The 22,298-nt window shown below is 42.4% G+C and overlaps 1 protein-coding gene across 1 annotated transcript; it reads left to right on the top strand.

Annotated features, from left to right (window-relative positions):
* Nucleotides 1-13,802: 13,802 nt before the first annotated feature.
* ZNF706 (zinc finger protein 706) lies at nucleotides 13,803-21,362 on the top strand. Its single transcript, XM_070383059.1, has 4 exons — nucleotides 13,803-14,064; nucleotides 17,655-17,791; nucleotides 20,272-20,379; nucleotides 21,055-21,362. The coding sequence occupies exons 2-3, from the start codon at nucleotides 17,657-17,659 to the stop codon at nucleotides 20,365-20,367; spliced, it is 231 nt and encodes a 76-aa protein (XP_070239160.1). The 5' UTR covers nucleotides 13,803-14,064; nucleotides 17,655-17,656; the 3' UTR covers nucleotides 20,368-20,379; nucleotides 21,055-21,362.
* Nucleotides 21,363-22,298: the final 936 nt, after the last annotated feature.

Raw genomic sequence — 22,298 nt, 5'->3', positions numbered from 1 at the left:
GAATGCTGGAGTGGGTTGCCATTTTCTCCTCCAGGAATTGAACCTGATCCAGGGATTGAACCCACATCTCCTGCATTGCAGGCAGATTCTTTACTGCTGAGCCACAGGGAAAGACCCTGGAGTATCCAGTTTTAAGATGCAAAATATCAACCAACTGCTCTCTAAAACTAACTGCACTGATACTACCAAAACTCTGCTTTAACATTAAAATCCTATAGCCTATTTAATATTTTGTTGAAAGTATATCACAGGCTTTTTTTTTTTAACCTGACAAATGCCATCCTCTGGGAAAAGAAGGTGAGAACATTCTCACCATCTCAGGGCTTTTGAGTCTCCGTTTGACTTGTCTAGCAAGTCGACTCATTCCTTTCCTAACTAGGCGGGAACCAGACATATTGGTGTTATTTAGAATCACACCCTACTTCAAATGCTTATTCAGCTGCATTTCCAATATTTTGGACCTGCTACTGTCAGTCACATTTCAATACGTGTTTATGATCTGCAGTTTTAACTCTGCCACTTCTTGGTCACAGTTCAGGCTGGAAATGCTGTGCCAGCTGAAAAATACACTATAATTACAATAATAATACAATAGCAAAAGATAGCTTGTCTGACAATTAAAAAACTTAGGATCATCATGTTATAGCAAATTTTATTGAACAGCAAGAAAAATCAGGGATTAGAATATGTAGATTTTCTCCAAAACTTTTGATCTCAAAATATGAAAAATTATCTTCCTATTTCTCTCAATTTCTTCCTCTTTCTTTCCCCATATCTTTTTTCCCCAAAACTTAAAATATTCCTTTTTTTTTTTTTTAAGGCCAATTTTCAACTTTGTTAAATTAGGTTTTATTCTATACAACTGTTTTTTAACATTGTACTCTGTATTTCCCTCCAGTTAATTGGGTTATTTTGTAAACCAGTCAACTACTTGCAGTGAATATATACCATCAGACAAAATATTGGCTTCTGCTAAGTATCACAGAGATGTTATTATACATGCGAAAAAATGTAATAACTGGGACTTCCCTGGTGGTCCAGTGGCTAAGACTCTGAGCTCCAAAGCTGGGGGCCTGGGTTTGATCCCTGTTCAGGGAACTAGATCCCACATGCCACAGCTAAGAGTTCAACTGAAGATCCTGCATGACTCAACCAAGACAAATAAATAAAAAAAAATTTTAATCTAATGACAAAACATAATGAGGTAGCATAACTTGCCCAGCTGATGGAAAAAAAAAATTACATCTCCGAAACAGAGTGGTAAGTAAGGATAATTGACTAGATTCTACAGCTGAGGGGACAAGGCCTTGCATCCAGTCCCCTGGAGGGCCAGATAATCATGCACTATTATGATCACAGTTTCTAGTGAGCCAACATCTGACACGTGTAAGCCATAAATCAAAAGATGGATGAGGGAAGAGAAGGATCTGTGTATATCCATCCATCCCCACTGACAGCAAGACAGCTGAAAGCTCAAGTCCTACTGAGGCCAATCGGCGGTGAAAGGACACGCTAAGGAAGGTTGATACGAATACACGTGTACCTTGGCAATTCCAACTATGCCAACTATGATGACGTGTCCTGATGACTACACTGGATGAACCCACACATCATATTGCATTTGTCCCAAGGGACACATCATTTGTTTATTAAAGACATCCTTCTCTTATTTGTACTTAAAATTCCGAGCCACTAAAGATAGCTCTCTTTAAGGTTAACCAATTCATGTTCCTTGTTGCCTTTCTGAAATTATAAGAAGAAAAAAAAAATTAAATGTCAGCTAAATAAAACTAACAGTTAAGTATTTGGGTACTCCAAATCTACTTTGGGAAAAAGAGGTGTATAAAATATAAATTTTCTCATACATCATACTTAAAGTTATAATCATATTTTTAAAATCCAACTGTTACTCCAAGTCCCTAATTTTTTTCAGATTAAGAAACAAGAGCCAGAGATGATAAGTGATATCCCTGTGCAACCCAGATGAGTAACAGGGTATGGTCATGACAACAGAAAGAACCGTGGTGCCCATGTTAGCCATTGCAAATCTGAGGGCTGGTATCAGCGGTTCTCAGCCAAATGGAAGAGAAATTCTCCACCCTGGAATCCATTCCTGAGTGGGTATGGTGTGGGGAGGCAAGGCCAAGTTTGGAATCAGATAGATATGGATTCTCAATCCTAGCTCTTTTACTTACTAGTTCTCCTTCTGTGTGATAATAAGAAAATTAATTTCTTGGAGTCTCAGGTTCTTCATCAATAAATTGGGACAATCAAGGACTTCCCTGGTGGTCCAGTGGTTAAGAATCCACCTTCCAATGTAGGGGACATGGGTTCAGTCCTTGGTTGGGGAAGTAAGATCCCATATGCTGCAAAGCAACTAAGCCCGCGGGATGCAAACTACAGAGTCCACGCGCTCTGGTCCCATGTGCCATAACTGGAGAGAAGCCCGTGCACAACAAAGAGCCCACGTGCCACAATTAAGACCTAAGGCAGCCAACAATAAAATTAAAAAAAAAAATTGGGCAATCAGACATACTGTGAAGGTCTGATGTGAGGATTAGAGCCACACAGCATGAGCCCAAATTATAGCTGTTGTTATTTATTATCACTAAGAGGCTTTGAGCAATAACAAATTTTATGTGGGAAGATGATACTGGGGACCCAGCTTCAGTAGGGCTTGTTCTATGGCTATTTGTTCGAGGAGAAACATGTCGAGCTGCAGTGATTACCTGTCCTTCTCCTCCCTATCTCCACATGCCTTTGTAACCCTGTACTATGAGTCATTTGCTTTGAGCATTTGGTCTAGTCTAAGAGTCTGGTGTGTGATCATGAAGCAAAGCTACAAGGTCCACATGGGACTGAGCTAGAAGTCTGGGTGATCCTTTGTAAGGTGTCCTAAGCTAGTGAACCAACCAACCAACCAGTGCTCTATGGAGCATGTGTAATAAGGAAGAACATCTTGTATTCTATTGCAAACGTTTTGTATTCTATTACAAGTTAATCACTAAAAGGGATGTTGCCTGGAAGCTTAAATCATACATAATGGCCCATCTCTGGGAACTCTGCTTCCGAGGTAATAAGCATTAAGCTAAAACACCTTCCTTTAGCTCTCATGAAACATACTGACCAGGACCACCTGTGGATGATGGCAGGCAGGAAGAAATTAACACACCTTCTAGAGGCTGATGGAAACCAGGAAGTGTTTGACTTTACTCCCTCCCTTTTTAGTATAAAAGAAGCCTGATTTCTAATTCAGGTAAGATGGTTCTTTGAGGGTCATGAGTCCATCATCTTCTCAGGTTTTCTGCTTTCTTAATAAAGTCCTTATTTGTTGCACCAACAACTGAACTTTCAATTATTCCCTGGTGGCGCAGTGGAAAAGAATATGCCTGCTAATGCAGGGGACACGGGTTCGATCCCTTGTCAGGGAAGATTCCACATGCCACCATGGAGCAACTAAGCCCATGAGCCACCACGATAAAGCCCACACTCTAGGGCCCATGAGCCACAACTACTGAAGCCCACACGCCCAGAGCCTGTGCTCCACGATGAGAGAAGCCACTGCAAAGAGAAGCCCATGCGCTGCAAAAAAGAACAGTCCTCTCTGGCCGCAACTGCCGCCGCAAAGCAATGAAGACCCACCACAGCCAAAAATAAAAAAGTAAATAATTAAAGCAGGACAAGCTTAGACTCGGTAACACGTGGAGGACGTGGACCACCTCCCTCTTCCCAGTTCACACAGACAACAAAACTGAATGTACGTCACCATCTCATTTGTACCCGTGGGATTTTTTTTTTTTTTTTAGAATTTATATGTGAGGTTTCTTTAAATCACATAACATTAAATTCCTTTGGATTTTTTTTAATGTTTTTTGATGTATTCATTTCCACCTCTGACCTAAGTGAATTCTATGCTTATAAATCTATTGACCAACTTAGAACAACTGGAGTTTAATTTTTTTGAGCAAAAATACAAGAAAATCTCAGCCATTATGAAACTACAGGGAATGTCACACTGAATACATACTTTCATTAGCAATCAACAGTTAGTACTTCAAACACTAGTTTTTTCCATGGGATTGTAATTTATAGAGGTGATGGAATGAAGATACAGAGAGGTCAATGCCATGGAAAGAAATGATTACTTACATAATCAGAGGACAGCGCATGCCATAGCACATGGGGCTACTTGAGGATGACTTGATTTTGGTCAGGAGGCAGAGCAGGAGCAAGGCGGGGCGTGGGGGTGGTGGCAGGGGAAAGCCTAGGCCAGAGCCCTCACTGGGTTTTCGTGGGAATGGTAAGGCAGGGCAGAGGGGACATTTTAGAACTAGCCGGTATGAATGATTCCAGCAGACTTTGGGTGAGAGGCTTGGTCTCTAGTTGCCTGGTTCCTGGCCCTGGGATGACTTAGGCTGGGGAAGTATTGGTTTGGCGTGTAATTTAGGTAAGAGAGTGGTTGAGGGTGTTGCATCCAACAGGCATATTCCTAGGCAAGTTGTTACTATCTTTGGGAATTAGCCCCAGTCTCTAGCTGGGGCTAGAAGGCCCCCCAGGTATTAAAGCTTCATAATATACATAAAATAAAACATGATTAATACAGTCATGGAAGTTTCAAGCAAGTATTTTCCCTTTCATGCTACTTTTTACTCATCACTTAGTGCTCTCCTATGGTATTTAGAAATTACATCTTCATTTTGTATGTCAATAGCAAGCAGCCTTGCTTTCAAATTTTCATCTGGATGGAATTTGCAGTGATTTTTATGTTGCCTTTCATAAAGAGTTCTTTTAAAAGACCCTGAAGTTCATGTTGAGTCCTTTAGTTCAAAAGCTAGAAGGAGTCTTAGACATCACTCAGACCAGCTCTTTCATTTTATATCTGGAGAATTAGTCATTAAAAATTCTTCTGAGTCTTAATGGCTTTACTACTATAAAATTAAATTTAGACTATAATTATCATGTAATTAAAAGCATTAGTAACCATTCTCAGCCAAAAAGTGGTTAAATTTCAGAGCGTAAGTAAATTTTTTTTTCTTTTTCTTTTCTTGTCTTCTCCAAAGTGATAGTTCAAAGTGGAGACATTAGAAAAAAGTATCTGCAGATCATTAGGAGTTAGGAAAAAACTACAAAAGTTATTCTTAGGACAGATTTCTCTCTATGGGATCATTCCAACATCACTAGGGCACTCAGCAGACTTCAGACAACATCAAGACCATTGGCCACACCAGGAGAGCTTTACAGCTGAAACCAAAGCAAAGGCCCTCAATCAATAGGTAATGAATCTGTGTCTTCAGAAAGACTCACTCCATTCTTGACTCCTTATTTTATTTTGGTTTTCCCCCTGCGTAAGAGTAATAATGGAAAGACAGCAGGCCAGGCACATTAAATTTGGATACTCTTTCTCCTTTGCTCATTCAGCTGTTCTGTCTCATTCAGAGTCTCATGATAAGGATGGCATGCAGAGAACTAGAAAAATGAAGTGGGGCAACCTGGGGCATGTCCTCACGGGGAGAGAAAACGGAGACTAACTGCAGGAGATGCCAAGGGTACTTCGCATTCATTTCTTTTTCTGAAGCCCTGTGATGACAAACATACTGCCTGAAAACAAATGTGGATAGAAAAATATTTGAAATAAAAATCATTAATAGAGTTTTTGTTTTATCACAGTAATATATGCACACCACTAGTCCTACAAGACTGGTTATGAAAAACAGCACTTTCCTACCCGCCATATTGTCTTTTCAGCCACAGCTACTTGTAATTCTTTCAGCTGATTCTTTGGGTGTTTATCTCTATATCTCTGAATACTTATATTACTATTTCTTGAAAGTTTTTTTGTTCCCAGTTTTGGGCATTATCTAGGGACTTGAGAATTTCATTCTCTTTCAGCCCATCCCCCTACATGGCCTCACTACGCAGAGCTTTCTCATTCTCTCATCTTCCCAGGAAAGTTGCATATGCATCAATAGTCGTAACTGTGATTAGATCCATATATACATTATTATTGTTTTTATATAAATGCTATTCATAGTTCTCTCTCTGATACTTTAGAGGGCTCCTAACAGAGTTTGGAGGGATCACCCAGGCATAGATTCATTCAACAAGTATTTATTGGGTGCCCACAGCATGCCAGACACCAGGCGCAATGCTGGCCACACATGAGGTGAGGGCGGTTGGGGGATGGGGGTGAAAATAACTCATGGAGAACCTGCCCTTACGGTGCAGGCCAGTGGCCCACTCTGGGTGAGGAACGGCAGGAGTCACAATCTAGCTTTTCCACTTCCTAGCTATGTAATCTTGGGTCATTTACTTAACTGTTTTGAACCTTAATTACCTAAGAGTTGTTGGCAGGATTAAATGAACCAATATATGTAAAGCCTGTGTAAAAGTGCCTGGTAGATAGTAGGAACTATTGAATATGTAAGTATGAAATGTTTTTATTATTTTAGGAGTCACATGGAAAGGAAATATTTTATGTATATTTTATTTATATATATATACTCATCTCACACGCTACTAAAATAATGCTCAAAATTCTCCAAGCCAGGGTCAGCAATATGTGAACCATGAACTTCCTGATGTTCAAGCTGGTTTTAGGAAAGGCAGAGGAACCAGAGATCAAATTGCCAACATCCGCTGGATTATTGAAAAAGCAAGAGAGTTCCAGAAAAACATCTATTTCTGCTTTATTGACTACACCAAAGCCTTTGACTGTGTGGATCACAATAAACTGTGGGAAATTCTCAAAGAGATGGGAATACCAGACCACCTGACCTGCCTCTTGAGAAACCTATATGCAGGTCAGGAAGCAACAGTTAGAACTGGACATGGAACAATAGACTGGTTCCAAATAGGAAAAGGAGTCCGTCAAGGCTATATATTGTCACCCTGCTTATTTAACTTGTATGCAGAGTACATCATGAGAAACGCTGGACTGGAAGAAGTACAAGCTGGAATCAAGAATGCTGAGAGAAATATCAATAACCTCAGATATGCAGATGACACCACCCTTATGGCAGAAAGTGAAGAGGAACTAAAAAGCCTCTTGATGAAAGTGAAAGAGGAGAGTGAAAAAGTTGGCTTAAAGCTCAACATTCAGAAAACGAAGATCATGGCATCTGGTCCCATCACTTCATGGGAAATAGATGGGGAACAGTGGAAACAGTGTCAGACTTTATTTTTTTGGGGTCCAAAATCACTGCAGATGGTGACTGCAGCCATGAAATTAAAAGACGCTTACTCCTTGGAAGGAAAGTTATGACCAACCTAGATAGCATATTCAAAAGCAGAGATATTACTTTGCCAACAAAGGTCCATCTAGTCAAGGCTATGGTTTTTCCAGTAGTCATGTATGGGAGAGTTGGACTGTGAAGAAGGCTGAGCACAGAAGAATTGATGCTTTTGAACTGTGGTGTTGGAGAAGACTCTTGAGAGTCCCTTGGACTGCAAGGAGATTCAACCAGTCCATTCTAAAGGAGATCAGTCCTGGGTGTTCATTGGAAGGACTGATGCTGAAGCTGAAACTCCAATACTTTGGCCACCTCATGCGAAGAGTTGACTCATTGGAAAAGACCCTGATGCTGGGAGGCATTTGGGGCAGGAGGAAAAGGGGACGACAGAGGATGAGATGGCTGGATGGCATCACCGACTCAATGGACATGAGTTTGAGTGAACTCCAAGAGTTGGTGATGGACAGGGAGGCCTGGTGTGCTGCGATTCATGGGGTCCCAAAGAGTCGGACACGACTGAGCGACTGAACTAAACTGAACTGAATTAGAATAGCAGCAGTGGAGGCAGTGAATAGTGCACAGAGTCAGTGTATATTCTGGAGTAAGAGCAACATGACTTGGTGACAGATTGGAAGTGAGGGCTTAGGGACTGAGAAGTAACAACACTAAAAATGAGGCTTTTGAAATGTTTATCCCAGTGGATGGCAGTTTGAGGTAGGATAGATAGAGGAGAAGGAGATTTAGGCATGGGAATGGAAAGAATATTGGACTTTATGCTCTTTATTATTCTAAAACAAGTGGATTTTCAATATATAACAGCTTTACTGAGATATAATTCACATACAAACCACTCAAAGTGTACAATCCAACGGTTTTCAGTATATTCACAGGGGTGTGCAGTCATCATTATCTGATGGTCCAAGGACTCAGTGCTATTACTGCCATGACCTGACTTCAATCTCTGGCTGGGGAACTGAGATCCTGCTTCAAACCACTGCAGATTGAGACCACCCAATATCACTAACCACTGGACTGCCAGAGAATTTCCAATCATAGCCATTTTAGTAGGTGTGAAGTACTATCTCAATGTTTTGATTTGCCCTTCCCTGATGGCTAATGATGGAAAGCATCTTTTCTTATACATTTTGGCCATTTGTTTATCTTCTTTAAGGAAATACTTAACCTGTTCTGTTGCTGATTTTTTAACTGGGTTATGTCTTCTGTCATCAGTGCTTTAAGTGTCATATCTAAGAAGGTTTTGCTTTATCCGAGATCATGCAGACTTACTCTGATATATTTCGCTAAGGATTTTAGAGTTTTAGCATACACAGTTGGGTTTGTGATCCATTTTTGATTACTTTTGTATATGGTACAAGGCAGTGAAACCATGCACCCATGACTGGGATTTGAACTCGTGGTCTTTTAACTAAGATCACATACTTGGTTTCAGGACTTAATGGAGCTCAGGTTCTTGAGGTTTCTTTGCAGAAAGAATTCAGTGAGAGACACATGATAGGTAAGAAGGGGATTTATTTAGAGAGAAATGGACTCCACAGAGTGTGGACCATCTCAGAAGACAGCAGCCTCAAAATACGGTGTGGTTAGTTTTTATGGGCTGGGTTATTTCAAAGGTTAATGAGTGGGAGGATTATCCCAATTATTTTGAGGAAGGGGTGGGGATTTCCAGGAATTGAGCCACAGGAATTGAGTTTTGGCTTTTGATGGCTGGCCTCAGAACAGCTGAAGAGACTTAGATGCATGCACCCACGCACCAGATATGTAGGTTTTACAAACATGAAGATATTTGGCTACACCAGATAGGTATCCTATGAGCTAAGTTTCTTCAGTCACGTCTACTCTTTGCGACTCTGTGAACTATAACCCACCAGGCTCCTCTGTCCATGGGATTCTCCAGGCAAGAATACTGGAGTGGGTTGCCATGCTCTACTCCAGGGACCTTCCTGACCCAGGGATCAAGCCCACATCTCTTATGTCTCCTGCACTGGCAGGTGGGTTCTTTACCACTAGCAACACCTGGGAAGCCCAACGTATCCAACAATGTAACTCAACTCTGACACTATCTACCTGTTTGTTACTGTTCAGCCACTCAGTTGTGTTGACTCTTTGTGACCACATGGACTGCAGCACGCCAGGCTTCCTTGTCCTTTACTGTCTCCCAGAGTTTGCTCAGACTCATGTCCATTAAGCTGATGATACCATCCAACCATCTCATCCTCAGCCTATTAAAAAGCAGAGGTGGCAAAAGTCAAAGCTATGGTTTTTTCAAGTCATACAGATGTGAGAGTTGGACCATAAAGAAGGTTGAGCCCGGAAAGATTGATGCTTTTGAATTTTGGTGCTGGAAGAGGCTCTTGAGAGTCCCTTGGACTGTAAGGAGATCAAATTAGTCAATCCTAAGGAAATCAACCCTGAATATTCATTGGAAGGACTCATGCTGAAGCTGAAACTCCCAATACTTTGGCCACCTGATGCAAAGAGCCAACTCATTGGAAAAGACCCTGATGCTGAGAAAGACTGAGGGCAGAAGGGGATGACAGAGGATGAGATGGTTGGATGGCATCACCAACTCAATGGCATGAATTTGAGCAAACTTCAGCAGTTAATGAAGAACATGGAAACCTGGCACGCTGCAGTCCATGGGGTTGTGGAGAGTCGGACAGGACTCAGAGAAGGAACAACAAAATTAGCCGGGTGAACAGTTATTATGGTTATGGTGACTATTAATAAGCTACATCTTCATGATGTGTCAATAAAAGTCCTTTCAATTCCTACCATGTTTTATATGCTGCTAAGCATTGGGTATATAGTGGCACAAATGAGCTTACAATTGAATACTGGAGAAATATTGATTTGAACATGTAACTTAAAACTGCAATATGGAAGGGAGGGCATGAAAAGGCAAGAGGAACTGAAATGAGGATGAAAAGGAAGGACTGAACAACCAGATCCTTGTCTTACGCCACCCAAATGCAATCAGCAGTTAACTCCTCCCTAAACAATTTTGTTGGCAATTTGATCTCCGGTTCCTCTGCCTTTTCTAAAACCAGCTTGAACATCTGGAAGTTCACGGTTCACGTACTGCTGAAGCCTGGCTTGGAGAATTTTGAGCATTACTTTACTAGCGTGTGAGATGAGTGCAATTGTGCAGTAGTTTGAGCATTCTTTGGCATTTCCTTTCTTTGGGATTCGAATGAAAACTGACCTTTTCCAGTCCTGTGGCCACTGCTGAGTTTTCCAAATTTGCTGGCATATTGAGTGCAGCACTTTCACAGCATCATCTTTCAGGATTTGGAATAGCTCAACTGGAATTCCATCACCTCCACTAGCTTTGTTCGTAGTGATGCTTTCTAAGGCCCGCTTGACTTTACATTCCAGGATGTCTGGCTCTAGGTCAGTGATCACACCATCGTGATTATCTGGGTCGTGAAGATCTTTTTTGTACAGTTCTTCTGTGTATTCTTGCCACCTCTTCTTAATATCTTCTGCTTCTGTTAGGTCCATACCATTTCTGTCCTTTATCGAGCCCATCTTTGCATGAAATGTTCCCTTGGTATCTCTAATTTTCTTGAAGAGATCTCTAGTCTTTCCCATTCTGTTGTTTTCCTCTATTTCTTTGCATTGGTCGCTGAGGAAGGCTTCTTATCTCTTCTTGCTATTCTTTGGAACTCTGCATTCAGATGCTTATATATTTCCTTTTCTCCTTTGCTTTTTGCTTCTCTTCTTTTCACAACTATTTGTAAGGCCTCCCCAGACAGCCATTTTGCTTTTTTGCATTTCTTTTCCATGGAGATGGTCTTGATCCCTGTCTCCTGTACAATGTCACGAACCTCATTCCATAGTGCATCAGGCACTCTATCAGATCTAGTCCCCTTAAATCTATTTCTCACTTCCACTGTATAATCATAAGGGATTTGATTTAGGTCATACCTGAATGATCTAGTGGTTTTCCCTACTTTCTTCAATTTAAGTCTGAATTTGGCAATAAGGAGCTCATGATCTGAGCCACAGGATCATCAAAAAAGCAAGAGAGTTCCAGAAAAACATCTATTTCTGCTTTATTGACTATGCCAAAGCTTTTGACTGTGTGGATCACAATAAACTGTGGAAAATTCTGAAAGAGATGGGAATACCAGACCACCTGACCTGCCTCTTGAGAAACCTGTATGCAGGTCAGGAAGCAACTGTTAGAACTGGACATGGAACAGCAGCTGCTGCTGCTGCTGCTAAGTTGCTTCAGTCGTATCCGACTCTGTGTGACCCCATAGACGGCAGCCCACCAGGCTCTGCCGTCCCTGGGATTCTCCAGGCAAGAACACTGGAGTGGGTTGCCATTTCCTTCTCCAGTGCATGAAAGTGAAAAGTAAAAGTGAAGTCACTCAGTTGTGTCCGACTCCTAGCCACCCCATGGACTGCAGCCTATCAGGCTCCTCCATCCATGGGATTTTCCAGGCAAAAGTACTGGAGAGGGTTGCCATTAGGAGTATGTCAAGGCTGTATATTGTCACCCTGCTTATTTAACTTCTATGCAGAGTACATCATGAGAAACGTTGGGCTGGAAGAAGCACAAGCTGGAATCAAGATTCCCGAGAGAATATCAATAACCTCAGATATACAGATGACACCGCCCTTACGGCAGAAAGTGAAGAGGAACTAAAAAGCCTCTTGATGAAAGTGAAAGAGGAGAGTGAAAAAGTTGGCTTAAAGCTCAACATTCAGAAAACGAAGATCATGGCATCTGGTCCCATCACTTCATTGTAAATAGATGGGGAAACAGTGGAAACAGTGTCAGACTTTATTTTTGGGGCTTCAAAATCACTGCTGATGGTGATCGCATCCATGAAATTAAAAGACGCTTACTCCTTGGAAGAAAAGTTATGACCAACCTAGATAGCATATTGAAAAGCAGAGACATTACTTTGCCAACAAAGGTCCGTCTGGTCAAGGCTATGGTTTTTCCAGTGGTCATGTATGGATGTGAGAGTTGGACTGTGAAGAAAGCTGAGCGCCGAAGAATTGATGTTTTTGAACTGTGGTGTTGGAGAAGACTCCTGAGAGTCCCTTGGACTGCAAGGAGATCCAACCAATCCATTCTAAAGGAGATCAGCCCTGAGTGTTCTTTGGAAGGACTGATGCTAAAGCTGAAACTCCAGTACTTTGGCCACCTCATTTGAAGAGTTGACTCATTGGAAAAGACTCTGATGCTGGGAGGGATTGGGGGCAGGAGGAAAAGGGGACGACAGAGGATGATGAGATGGCTGGATGGCATCACCGATTCTATTGACCTGAGTTTGAGTGAACTCCGGGGAGATGGTGATGGACAGGGAGGCGTGGCGTGCTGTGATTCATGGGGTCGCAAAGAGTCGGACAGGACTGAGCGACTGAACTGAAACAATTTTGTGATTATACATATCCCAATCCAGGTAACTTGCATTGTATTTATGTTCAACTACCATTTTCCTTTGCACAGACAAATTTGGGGGAGCGGAGGTTATGGGCAAGGTGGGAAGGTCAAATACAAGAGTCTTCTTTGTTCTTTTATCTGTAGTTCTAACTAGAAACCAATGTGTGTTGGGAGCTGTGGAGGGCGAGGGGGGAAAAAAGCCAACGTCTAACATGCCTTTTCCAGATAAACCTTAATCATCGTTACAAATGCCATCTCTCTTGATTCAGATACTAGAAATTACCTGATGTGGCCTGTAAATCAAGACCCCCCCACCCCCCCACTGCCCCCCCCCCCCCGCTACCCAAAATCATCTCAACCATTCCCTTCAGTGTTAACAACTCAGTATATTGTTAAGTAGTCAGCCTGAAACAGTCAGAGAGGTCTAGCCGGCAGTTCTCAGTGGGACAGTCAGGCGTGAATGGTGAACTCACTAAACCCCTCAGATTGGTCAAACAACCGGGGTTTCCGTGGGAACGAGGTAAAAGGCAGCTGGTGAGAGAACAAAGGCTGCGAGTCCCAGGCAAGGGCCTCCCGGCCCGCTGGCCTCACTGGGGGCGGGGGCGGCGGTGCGCCCGGATGGCTGGCTCCCGGGTCGGTGACCCACGCCGCCGCGGCGCTGGCGCTCCTCTCTGGGACCCCCACCACCACCAACACCACGCCTCCACCAGGCCGAGGCACAGGAGGACGCCGCCGAGACTGAAGTCTCGTGAGAAGGAAGGGGCGCGGGGGCTGAGGCCGGGCCGCCGTCAGACTGAGTAAGCAAGCGACCTGTGAATCACACTGCAGGCCATCACCCGAAAGGACCGAGATCACGCGGCTCCCAGGGCCGGCTGAAGCCGCCTAGAAGGCAGCACGCCGGAGGGGAGGGGCGCCGGGGATAAAGCGCGACGTCCGCTGCCGTTCCGGTCTCTGAGAGGCCGCCGTCCCGGCCAGGCCCCGCCCCTCGCGCTTATGTAATAGGGGCGCGCTACCATTGGCCCGCGAGACCGGAAGAGGCGCAGGCGCGCGTGCGGGTGGGGAGGTGGGGAGGCGGGGCGGGAGGCCGGGGCAGGAAGGCGAGTGGGCGGGGGCTGCGGGGAACAGGCGGCGCTGGGGCGACTGGGAGAAGTGCGCGGCGTGCGCGAGCACGAGGTGTAGTGGCCTCCCTCAAGGCAGAGGCGGCGGGCGCGCGCGGCGGCGGCGGCGGCGGCGGCGGCGGCAGGCGCGAGTCGCGGGCTGTTGTGCTGCCGGCTCTCGCCTTTCCCTTCCTTGGCGGGTGGAGGAGGCCGAAGCAGTGCTGGGCGCGCTCCCCTTCCTCTCCCTCCGGCCACCTCCCCCCGCAAGCCCTCTCGTGCTGCGCGGTCTCTCCGACGCAAGACTGTCCCGGCCCGGGTGAGCGGCTGTGGGGGCGGCGCTGACGCCGCAGGACGCCCGGGAGCCGGGGTGGGGGGCCGGCCGGCTGGGTCGGCGGGGGCCGTGAGGGGGCGGGCGGGTCAGCGCGGGTCGCGAGGGGCCGCCGGCCTGCCCCGCCTCCTTGGGGGGCCGCCGAGCCTGCCCTGTCCCGGCGCGGGCCGCCGGGAAGGAGGGGAAGCTCGGGCGCCCGCCAGGCCCTGCAGGTGGCCGGCTCGCAGGCCGGCCGTGGCGGCGGCGGAGGAGCGGTAACCTTACCCGCTGGCGGCAGCAGCTGGTCGGTTTCCCTCAGCTTGAGCTCACGGTGGCCAAGGGGCCAGGTTTCGGGCAGCGGAGGCCCCCGGGAGGCGTGTCTCGCGCCGGGGTCCGTGAGGAGGGGCCGGTAGGTAGGGGTTTCGGTGGCCGAAAAAGAGGAGGAATTCTCTCCCAGGCGAGAGAGGCCGGTCTGGGAAGGAAGGTGTGTCAGGCTTAACAGCCGGGCTCAGCGAAGAGCTGGCTAAAATAGACCTAACTGCCGGCCCTTTCATCCTCTCTCCTCTCCGAAAGGGACTTAGTTCACTAAAAAAGCTAGAGTCCAGTTGTTCACTGCCCGGGCCTCTTTATTTTCAGATACTTAATGGAAAATGATCCTACTTCCTGGATCCAGCAATTTTTTCTCTTACTCGTTTGTTTTGGTTTTAGGAGGCTCTTTGGGGGCAAGGCTTATACTTGGTACCTCCTGTAAGAGCCCCTCATATTGGAAGAACTCGTTATTCGCTTTACTTCCCTCTTTACAGCCCCCCTCGGAAGACCATACAAAATAAAGAGTTATAAGCCAGCTTTTAGGTATTTGTAAATGACTTGCCCCTCAGTTCGCTGCATTTAATCAAGGAGAAGTTATGCTTAGTTACGCTTAAGATTTTGTTCTCAGTTGGCTTGAGAGCAAGCCCTAAGTTGAGCTGTCCAAAAGCAGGTGGTTTGTTCGTTTGCATTTCTGCTTTCAGAAAGGAAATCAATGCAAGCGTGTCGCTAGAACTTAGGGGCCTGTCTTACGCATTTAGACTTAGACTGATTTCAATTTCCTTTACCTCGTGTTTTCTGTTTTAAAAATAAGAACAGCAACCACAATCTTTTCTTTATTAAAGCTGTTACGTATTTTTGTTGCTTTTGTGAGATGACAGTGAGAATGGGAAAATGTATTGTTAATGTTGTATTTTATCAGCAATGCTAAGTTGCTTCAGTCGTGTCCGACTCTGCGCGACCCCATAGACGGAAGCCCACCAGGCTCCCCCGTCCCTGGGATTCTCCAGGCAAGAACACTGGAGTGGGTTACCATTTCCTTCTCCAACGCATGAAAGTGAAAAGTGAAAGTGAAGTCGTTCAGTAGTGTCCGACTCTTAGCGACCCCATGGACTGCAGCCCACCAGGCTCCTCCGTCCATGGGATTTTCCAGGCAAGAGTACTGGAGTGGGGTGCCATTGCCTTCTCCCAGTTTATCAGCAATGGTAACTGCAAAAGTTGCTTTTTTTCAGATCACTGCATGAATATTTTAGCGGAATAGCTAATAACTTCTAGATATCAACTTCTAGAATTAGTAGCTTACCATTTTATAAGGTCCCCCCCCCCCAGTGTAAAACAGTTAAGAGGTTACCTACATAATCAGTGTATTAACATACATAGCATACATCATGTGGAAGAGTTCAGATCCATGTGAAGCCTGAAGTATTCTGACTTAAGGTACTGATACTAAGGCATTGAGACACTAAGAATGTTATAAACATTGAGATGTCATAAAGATTGAATACCTGTCATTCAGATAATGCAGAAGTGTCCAAATCTGTTTCCATGGGAATAGGTTTGTAAACTTGCCATAAATATACTTTTTGAAAAAAGCATTTCGTTTGACTTGGAATTAATAAGGATTTGGTTTTTTTAAAAATAACAAAAATGGAAGTTTAGTCTTGAGTGGCTAACACATCTGATTGTATATACCATTATTTGATGGGAATGGGGTTCCTGTATTAGGCTGCTGCTGCTAAGTCGCTTCCATACTGAAAAATTTTGTAATTTGTTGAAATGCTGAGCTGGCTTCCTAGAAAAGGATTGACTTTCCTTTGTATTTTGACTTTTAGGTTCGATGTTTAATGCTAGTGGGAACTTGTCCTATGGATGTGCCTTTTTTTGTTGTTGTTCCCCTTTTTCTTTTTGGGAGAAACTGCGGTGTTTCAGTGACTGTTTTGACCTCTTATCTAGTTAAGGTTCCAGTCAGAACAAGCTAACACTCTTTCCTGGTGAAGTTAATAAATGTATTTTGTGTTCATGTACTGAAATGACTTAAAAATGTAAAATTTAATTGCAGCGCTAGTCAAAACTATCCATAGGGATTCTACTTAAATCCTATTTTAAAGTATTTAAAAACCAGCTCCAACTCATTATAGACCTTTTATGAATAGGTTTAACTTGTTGTCTTAAAGAAGTCTTTATTGAAAAAATAAAAATGTTCCCCCTAATTTTTAACCCATGTCAATTTCATATTGCCAGTAGTAACAAGGGGTAGCTTTCATTTTTGTAAAAGTACCCTTAATGTTGACGGATATGAATTTGAACAAGCTCTGGGAGATGGTGAAGGACAGGGAAGCCTGACGTGCTGCAGTCAGTGGGGTCGCAGAGTCGGACATGACCGAGCAACTGAACAACAACAAACCCGTTAATCTTACTTAATAATTTGTCCAGCAGTCATATGAAGACCAATTTTTTTTTTTTTAAAGAATAGCACAGTAATTTTATGAAACCTAAGTATTCAAGAGTATGGTTCCCACTGCTCCTGTGAATTTCTTTAGAGGCACTGGATGACAGCTTTTATTTCTCTTAAAGTTGTAAGAATCTCAGGTCAAAGGGGAAAGTACTTTTGCAAAATGATCAAGTGATTGAGGAAGGGGCTAAACTGTCTTAGGTAAACTTCTGAAGATTACATACAGGAAAGTGTATAGTTAAGTGAATTTTTACAAGTGAACACACTTGTATAACCATTACGTGGATCAAGACACAGAACATTATCGGCACCCCAAAAATCTCCTTCATGTCCTTTGTTCCCATTGTTACTTCCTGGATTAGTTTTGACTGTTTTAAACTTTATGCAACACAGATTCTTTGTATCTGGCTTCTTTTCCTTTAACACTGAGATATAACCATGTTGTTGCTTGTAATAATAGTTCCTTCCCTTTGAGTGTTGCATAGTAGTCCATTGTAGAAGTCTGCCACACATTATGTATCTGCTTTACTATTAATAAGCATTTGGATTCTTTCCAGTTTTGGAAACAGATGCAGTGAGCATTCTTGAACTGTACCTTTTGCTGTACAAAAATGTATTTGCATTTCTGTTGAATATATACCAAGAATGGAATTGTGAGATTATAGCATAGGTGACTAGTTTTCTACAGTGGTTATATCAGTTTATCCTCTAGTAGCCTTGTATGCGAGAATTTGAAAATCCATACATTTTGATTGACTAGTATTTCTGTAAAACAGCTGTCCAGTTCTTGGGGTGTTACCATACTAAGATTTCACTCTAATGTCTCAACTTCTGTTTTCAGATATGGCTCGTGGACAGCAGAAGATTCAGTCTCAGCAGAAAAATGCCAAAAAGCAAGCTGGACAAAAGAAGAAACAAGGACATGACCAGAAGGCTGCTGCCAAAGCTGCCTTAATATATACCTGCACTGTCTGTAGGGTAAGGGGAATTGAAAGACATAGCTTCCTACAGCCATACCACTCTGAACGTGCCCAGTCTTATCTGAAAGACATAGCTCTCTCATGGACAGTTCTTTCATTACGGATTGGTTTGTATAGGTTAAAATTTTGCAAACATAGCAAGATAAATGCTTTCCTTGAAATAGGAGATTTGAGAGGTGATTGTGTTAGGAACCCATCTTCATTCCTCTATTCAATGATTATATATATGTATGTGTGTGTGTGTGTTTTGTCTGTGCCTTGAGACACATAAGAATCTTAGTTCCCTGACTAGGTTTTGAATCTATGTTCCCTGTAGTAGAAGCACAGAGTCCTCTAACCACTGAACCGCCCTAAAACTCCCAACAATTATATTTTTGGAATAGCTCCTCTGGCCAGACACAGTTCTCTTAGTGTTATTGAGAAGGAATGAACAAAGCAAAAACCCTTTCCTCGTGGAGAAAAAAGATGTCTTCTTAAGGGCAAATAATACACTTTGAACTTCGTAAGAAAAGTCAGATTTACATTCTTAATTTAGAGCTATGTAAGACACCCCTGGTTATATACTTGGCTTTTTTTTTTTCCTTTGCTAAATTTGTTGTTATGTCTACAAAGTAGAGTATATTCACGTTGAGGGCTTTTACTAGCATTAATGTGCTATATTAGATTGAAGAATAATCATAACAGCTGCTATTGAGTGCTTACGAGGTGCCAGACACTGAGCCACATGTTTTACATGTATGCGCCCATTAGTCACACAACTCCTCTATGGCATAAAGTGCTTTCATTCTTATTTTACAGAAGAGTAAATTGAGTCATGGGAAGTTAAATAACTTGTGCTGGGTCACCCAGCTAGTATGTTGGCGAGTTGGGATCTGAACCCTGGCGGTCCACCTCCGGAGCCCACGTTCTGGACCACTATACCACACTGCCGCGAAGAAGTTGCCAGGGTCTTTTTTTTTTTTTTTGGCCTGTTTAAACTCACTACTTTTTTTTCTTCTTAGTATTTTTATTTTTTGCTGCACGGGGTCTTTGCTGCTACTAGTGGACTTTCTCTAGTTGCGGTGACGGGGCTACTCTGCAGGCTTCTCATCGTGGTGGCTTTTCTTGTTGGGGAGCACGGGTTCTGGGGCACAGGGACTTCAGTAGTCGCAGCACTCAGGCTTAGGAGTCGTGGGTTGCAGGCCCTTGTGTGTGCATGTTCAGTATGTGAGATTCATGGGCTCTAGAGCTTGGGCTTAGTTGCTCCACGGCATGTGGAATCTTCCCAGACCAGGGATTAAACCTGTGTCCCCTGTATTGGTAGGTGGATTCTTATACCCTCTCCCACCAGGGAAGTCCCCTAAGGTCACCACCCTTGAAGTTAGTAAGTAAAAGTGCCAAAGGAAAAGTGCATGGTGAGGTTGTTCCAGTTACAACAGACTTTTTTTTCTGTATGTCTGGGTAGAATTGGTAGTATGGATGGGAAGTGGCTCAGATGCTCAGTTGTATCTGACTCAATGGACTGTAGCCTGCTAGGCCTCTGTGTCCGTGGGATTCTGCAGGCAAGAATACTGGAGAGGGGGTGCCATTTCCTCCACCAGGGGATTTTCTCAACCCGGGGATCAAACCCATGTCTCCTACATCTCCTGCGTTGGCAGGCAGATTCTTTACCACTGCACCACTGGGAAGCCCATGGCTGGGAAGGGATATTGAGAAGACTTGATTGATTCCTGGACTAAAGTTAATCTTTTATTGAAGTCATTACCGATGAAAGAATTCCTAACTCCTTAAAAGTTCTCATTAAGAGAAGAAATCTGTTACATTAAATAACTTGTTTTTATTGAGCTTTGATATACACAAAATAATGAGATTGAGCGGGCTTCAGATTCTGTTTGGAAAGAGACAAGGTAAAAGTAAATTTCACTAAATTACTAACGAAAAAATACTTTGACCTAAAAATACTAAAGTATCTCATATAGAACTCACAACAACAAAAAATGTTTATTTAATGTTTTATCTAATGTGCTTAAAGAATAAATAATTGAATGTCCTTGCCTAGTTAAGTCAGTATAGTGTAGTATTTGAGATCTGAAGTACCTAGTACTAAGTTAAACACAGGTACTAGACAAATTAAACTGTAGGTTTTAGTTTCCTTAGCACATAAAATGCAGATAGTAAAAACTGATTAAAGATTACTGGAAGATTCTGTGAAAAGTTTGGTAACAGTGCTTAACATGTCCAGTAAATGTTATCTATTATTGTTTGTTGTTAATCAGGTAATATTCTATGTGACTTATCCCTTTTTTATATGTGAAATGTGGGATATGCTACGAATTTCTTTGCTACAAAGTCCTTTTCATGTGTCAGCCAGTAAGTTAAAGGAATTTAAAAGTGTTTTGCAGTAGTTGTTGATCATGAGCAGGCTTAGGATTTTAAAAGCACACTTTTGTTTCATGAATCAGGTCTAACTCTTCTTTTTTGCACAATTTTAAAAATTAGACACAAATGCCAGACCCTAAGACCTTCAAGCAGCACTTTGAGAGCAAGCATCCTAAGACTCCACTTCCTCCAGAATTAGCTGATGTTCAGGCATAAAGTTGTTTACAGGTAATTGATATTTTCTTTTGTTAATGTCAGGTTGTATACAAGAGCAGAATTATTTTTTGTAATTGTAAAATTGATTTCTGTCTTCTAGCTGAGACTTCAACACTGCCCTCTTTTAAGTTAACATTTAACTTTGCAATTGTTAGAAGTCCATTTCCCCAGACCATATCCTTTCAATGCCTTTGAAACATGTAAGTTTTACCACTGTAGCCAAAAATGGGATGGGGTGATGCTGGCCAACTCTGGTCCAAGAATGGAAGAGTTTTCAGCTTAAAGAAAATAACCATTATAGACGTGTTTGAGGATCTTGCTCCCAGAAATGATGCAGACCATAGTCTGTGAGTGCTTTTTTGTTGGTATTTGACTTAGAGTGCTTAGCAGAGTACATTAAAATATAAGGTAGGATGTAGGCATTCACTATAAATGGGACAGTCACTTGAAAATAATCAGTTTGTACTTTCTGTGTGGTTGGATTTTTTCCCTAAATGGTGATGGTATATGTATGAGAATTATTTCTTTTTATATTCATCAAAGATCTGTTTATAAAACTTAGTTGACAAAACTATCAGGCTAACTTCATAGCTTAGGCATGTTTTGCTTTTTTTTAAAGACACTTGAAATACATATAAATCATATTTATGTAATGCTTACATTCACTGAACATCTTTTGTTTTGTAGGTGAATACGTGATGACTTTGATTCTTCTACTGTCTCAGACCTTAGGTAACAAACCTGCAGCTGCTTTTCTAACAAACTGTTGATCAGCAAAAATAAAGGGGCTACAGAAACACTCATTTTTATGCTGTTCCCTTTTGGGCTTCATGCAAAGACAATTCTGTGTAAATGTACAGTTGACTCTGATTTGGAAATCTGAAAATCAGTCCATCCTTGTTATAAAAAATTTTTTTACAATTGTAATTATATTGATGTTCATATTGTGTAAAATAACTCATTTAATAAAGTAGTACTTTGATTTTACAACATCACAGGATAAATGGTTTTAGAAATTCTGTTCTTTCTACATTATTTGCCTTATAAAAATCTAATGAATTCATCAGCTAAAATTGCAAGCGCAGGTCTTAGGTCCTTTTCTCAGTTCAGGGGCAAGTTCATAGGTAAACCAGATCAGACTCATTCACTAATTTGTGCACAGGATTTTATTGGCACTTGCCGACCTAGGTGAAGAATGACTTACCTGCTGCCTTAGTATATTGCAATCGTGTCATTTTTCCCTCTTCCTGTGATTGAGGTTGGACTATTTCAGCTTGCTATGTGACCTGGCTATACCTGCCAGCCAGGTACAGCCTGTAGATAACTGATATATTCTTCAGATTGGTTGGATTGTCACTGAGCCCTTCGGAAAAATTATGTTCTAAAGTATATGCCACAATGAAATAAGCAGCCTGTTGTGTAATGTAAAATATGATGGAACATATGTGAACTGGTAAAGCACTATCTTTTATAAATTATACTTGATTCTTTGAAAATTGTTTAAGTTCTTTGATTTGAAATTGAAGTTCGTAATTTTGGAAGGGGTTTTTGGAAGTTAATAACAATTTGGCCAATTTATGAATGGATTTTGCAGTAACGGAAGGATTGGAATGACTTGTGGCTGAGTTAATTCCCAGAACCGTCTCCTTTCTTTCCTTTTTAAGTTAATAGTTGATTTTAGGAGTTTACTTTGTGCTGGTTCCTAAAATCAAAGACTGTGTATAGTATGACTTCCATGTGAACTAGAAAAGTATTAAAATAGGCCAATATCCACATTTTTTTTTGACTCTTAAGGATGGGGAAGTGGGTTGGTTCCGATAAATGCGGTAATTCCTACTCAATTAAAAAAGACTAATTTTAGATTTCTTCTAATTTGCTTTTGCCAACTGTTAATACTAAGTGAAACCGCTGTAACTCAGTTTAAATTTTAA

The sequence above is a fragment of the Bos mutus genome, chromosome 14 (assembly GCF_027580195.1).
Source record: "Bos mutus isolate GX-2022 chromosome 14, NWIPB_WYAK_1.1, whole genome shotgun sequence".
NCBI classification, from domain to species: Eukaryota; Metazoa; Chordata; class Mammalia; order Artiodactyla; family Bovidae; genus Bos; species Bos mutus.
Note: the sequence above shows the minus strand (reverse complement) of the source record. Positions and strands in the feature narration are given on the sequence as shown.

Bases quoted from the DNA above. Each gene is read 5' to 3' on its own strand.
- ZNF706 (XM_070383059.1), top strand. From the start codon at position 17,657: ATGGCTCGTGGACAGCAGAAGATTCAGTCTCAGCAGAAAAATGCCAAA. The intron at 17,792-20,271 runs GTAAGGGGAATT...TTTAAAAATTAG, and splicing joins ATACCTGCACTGTCTGTAGG to ACACAAATGCCAGACCCTAA.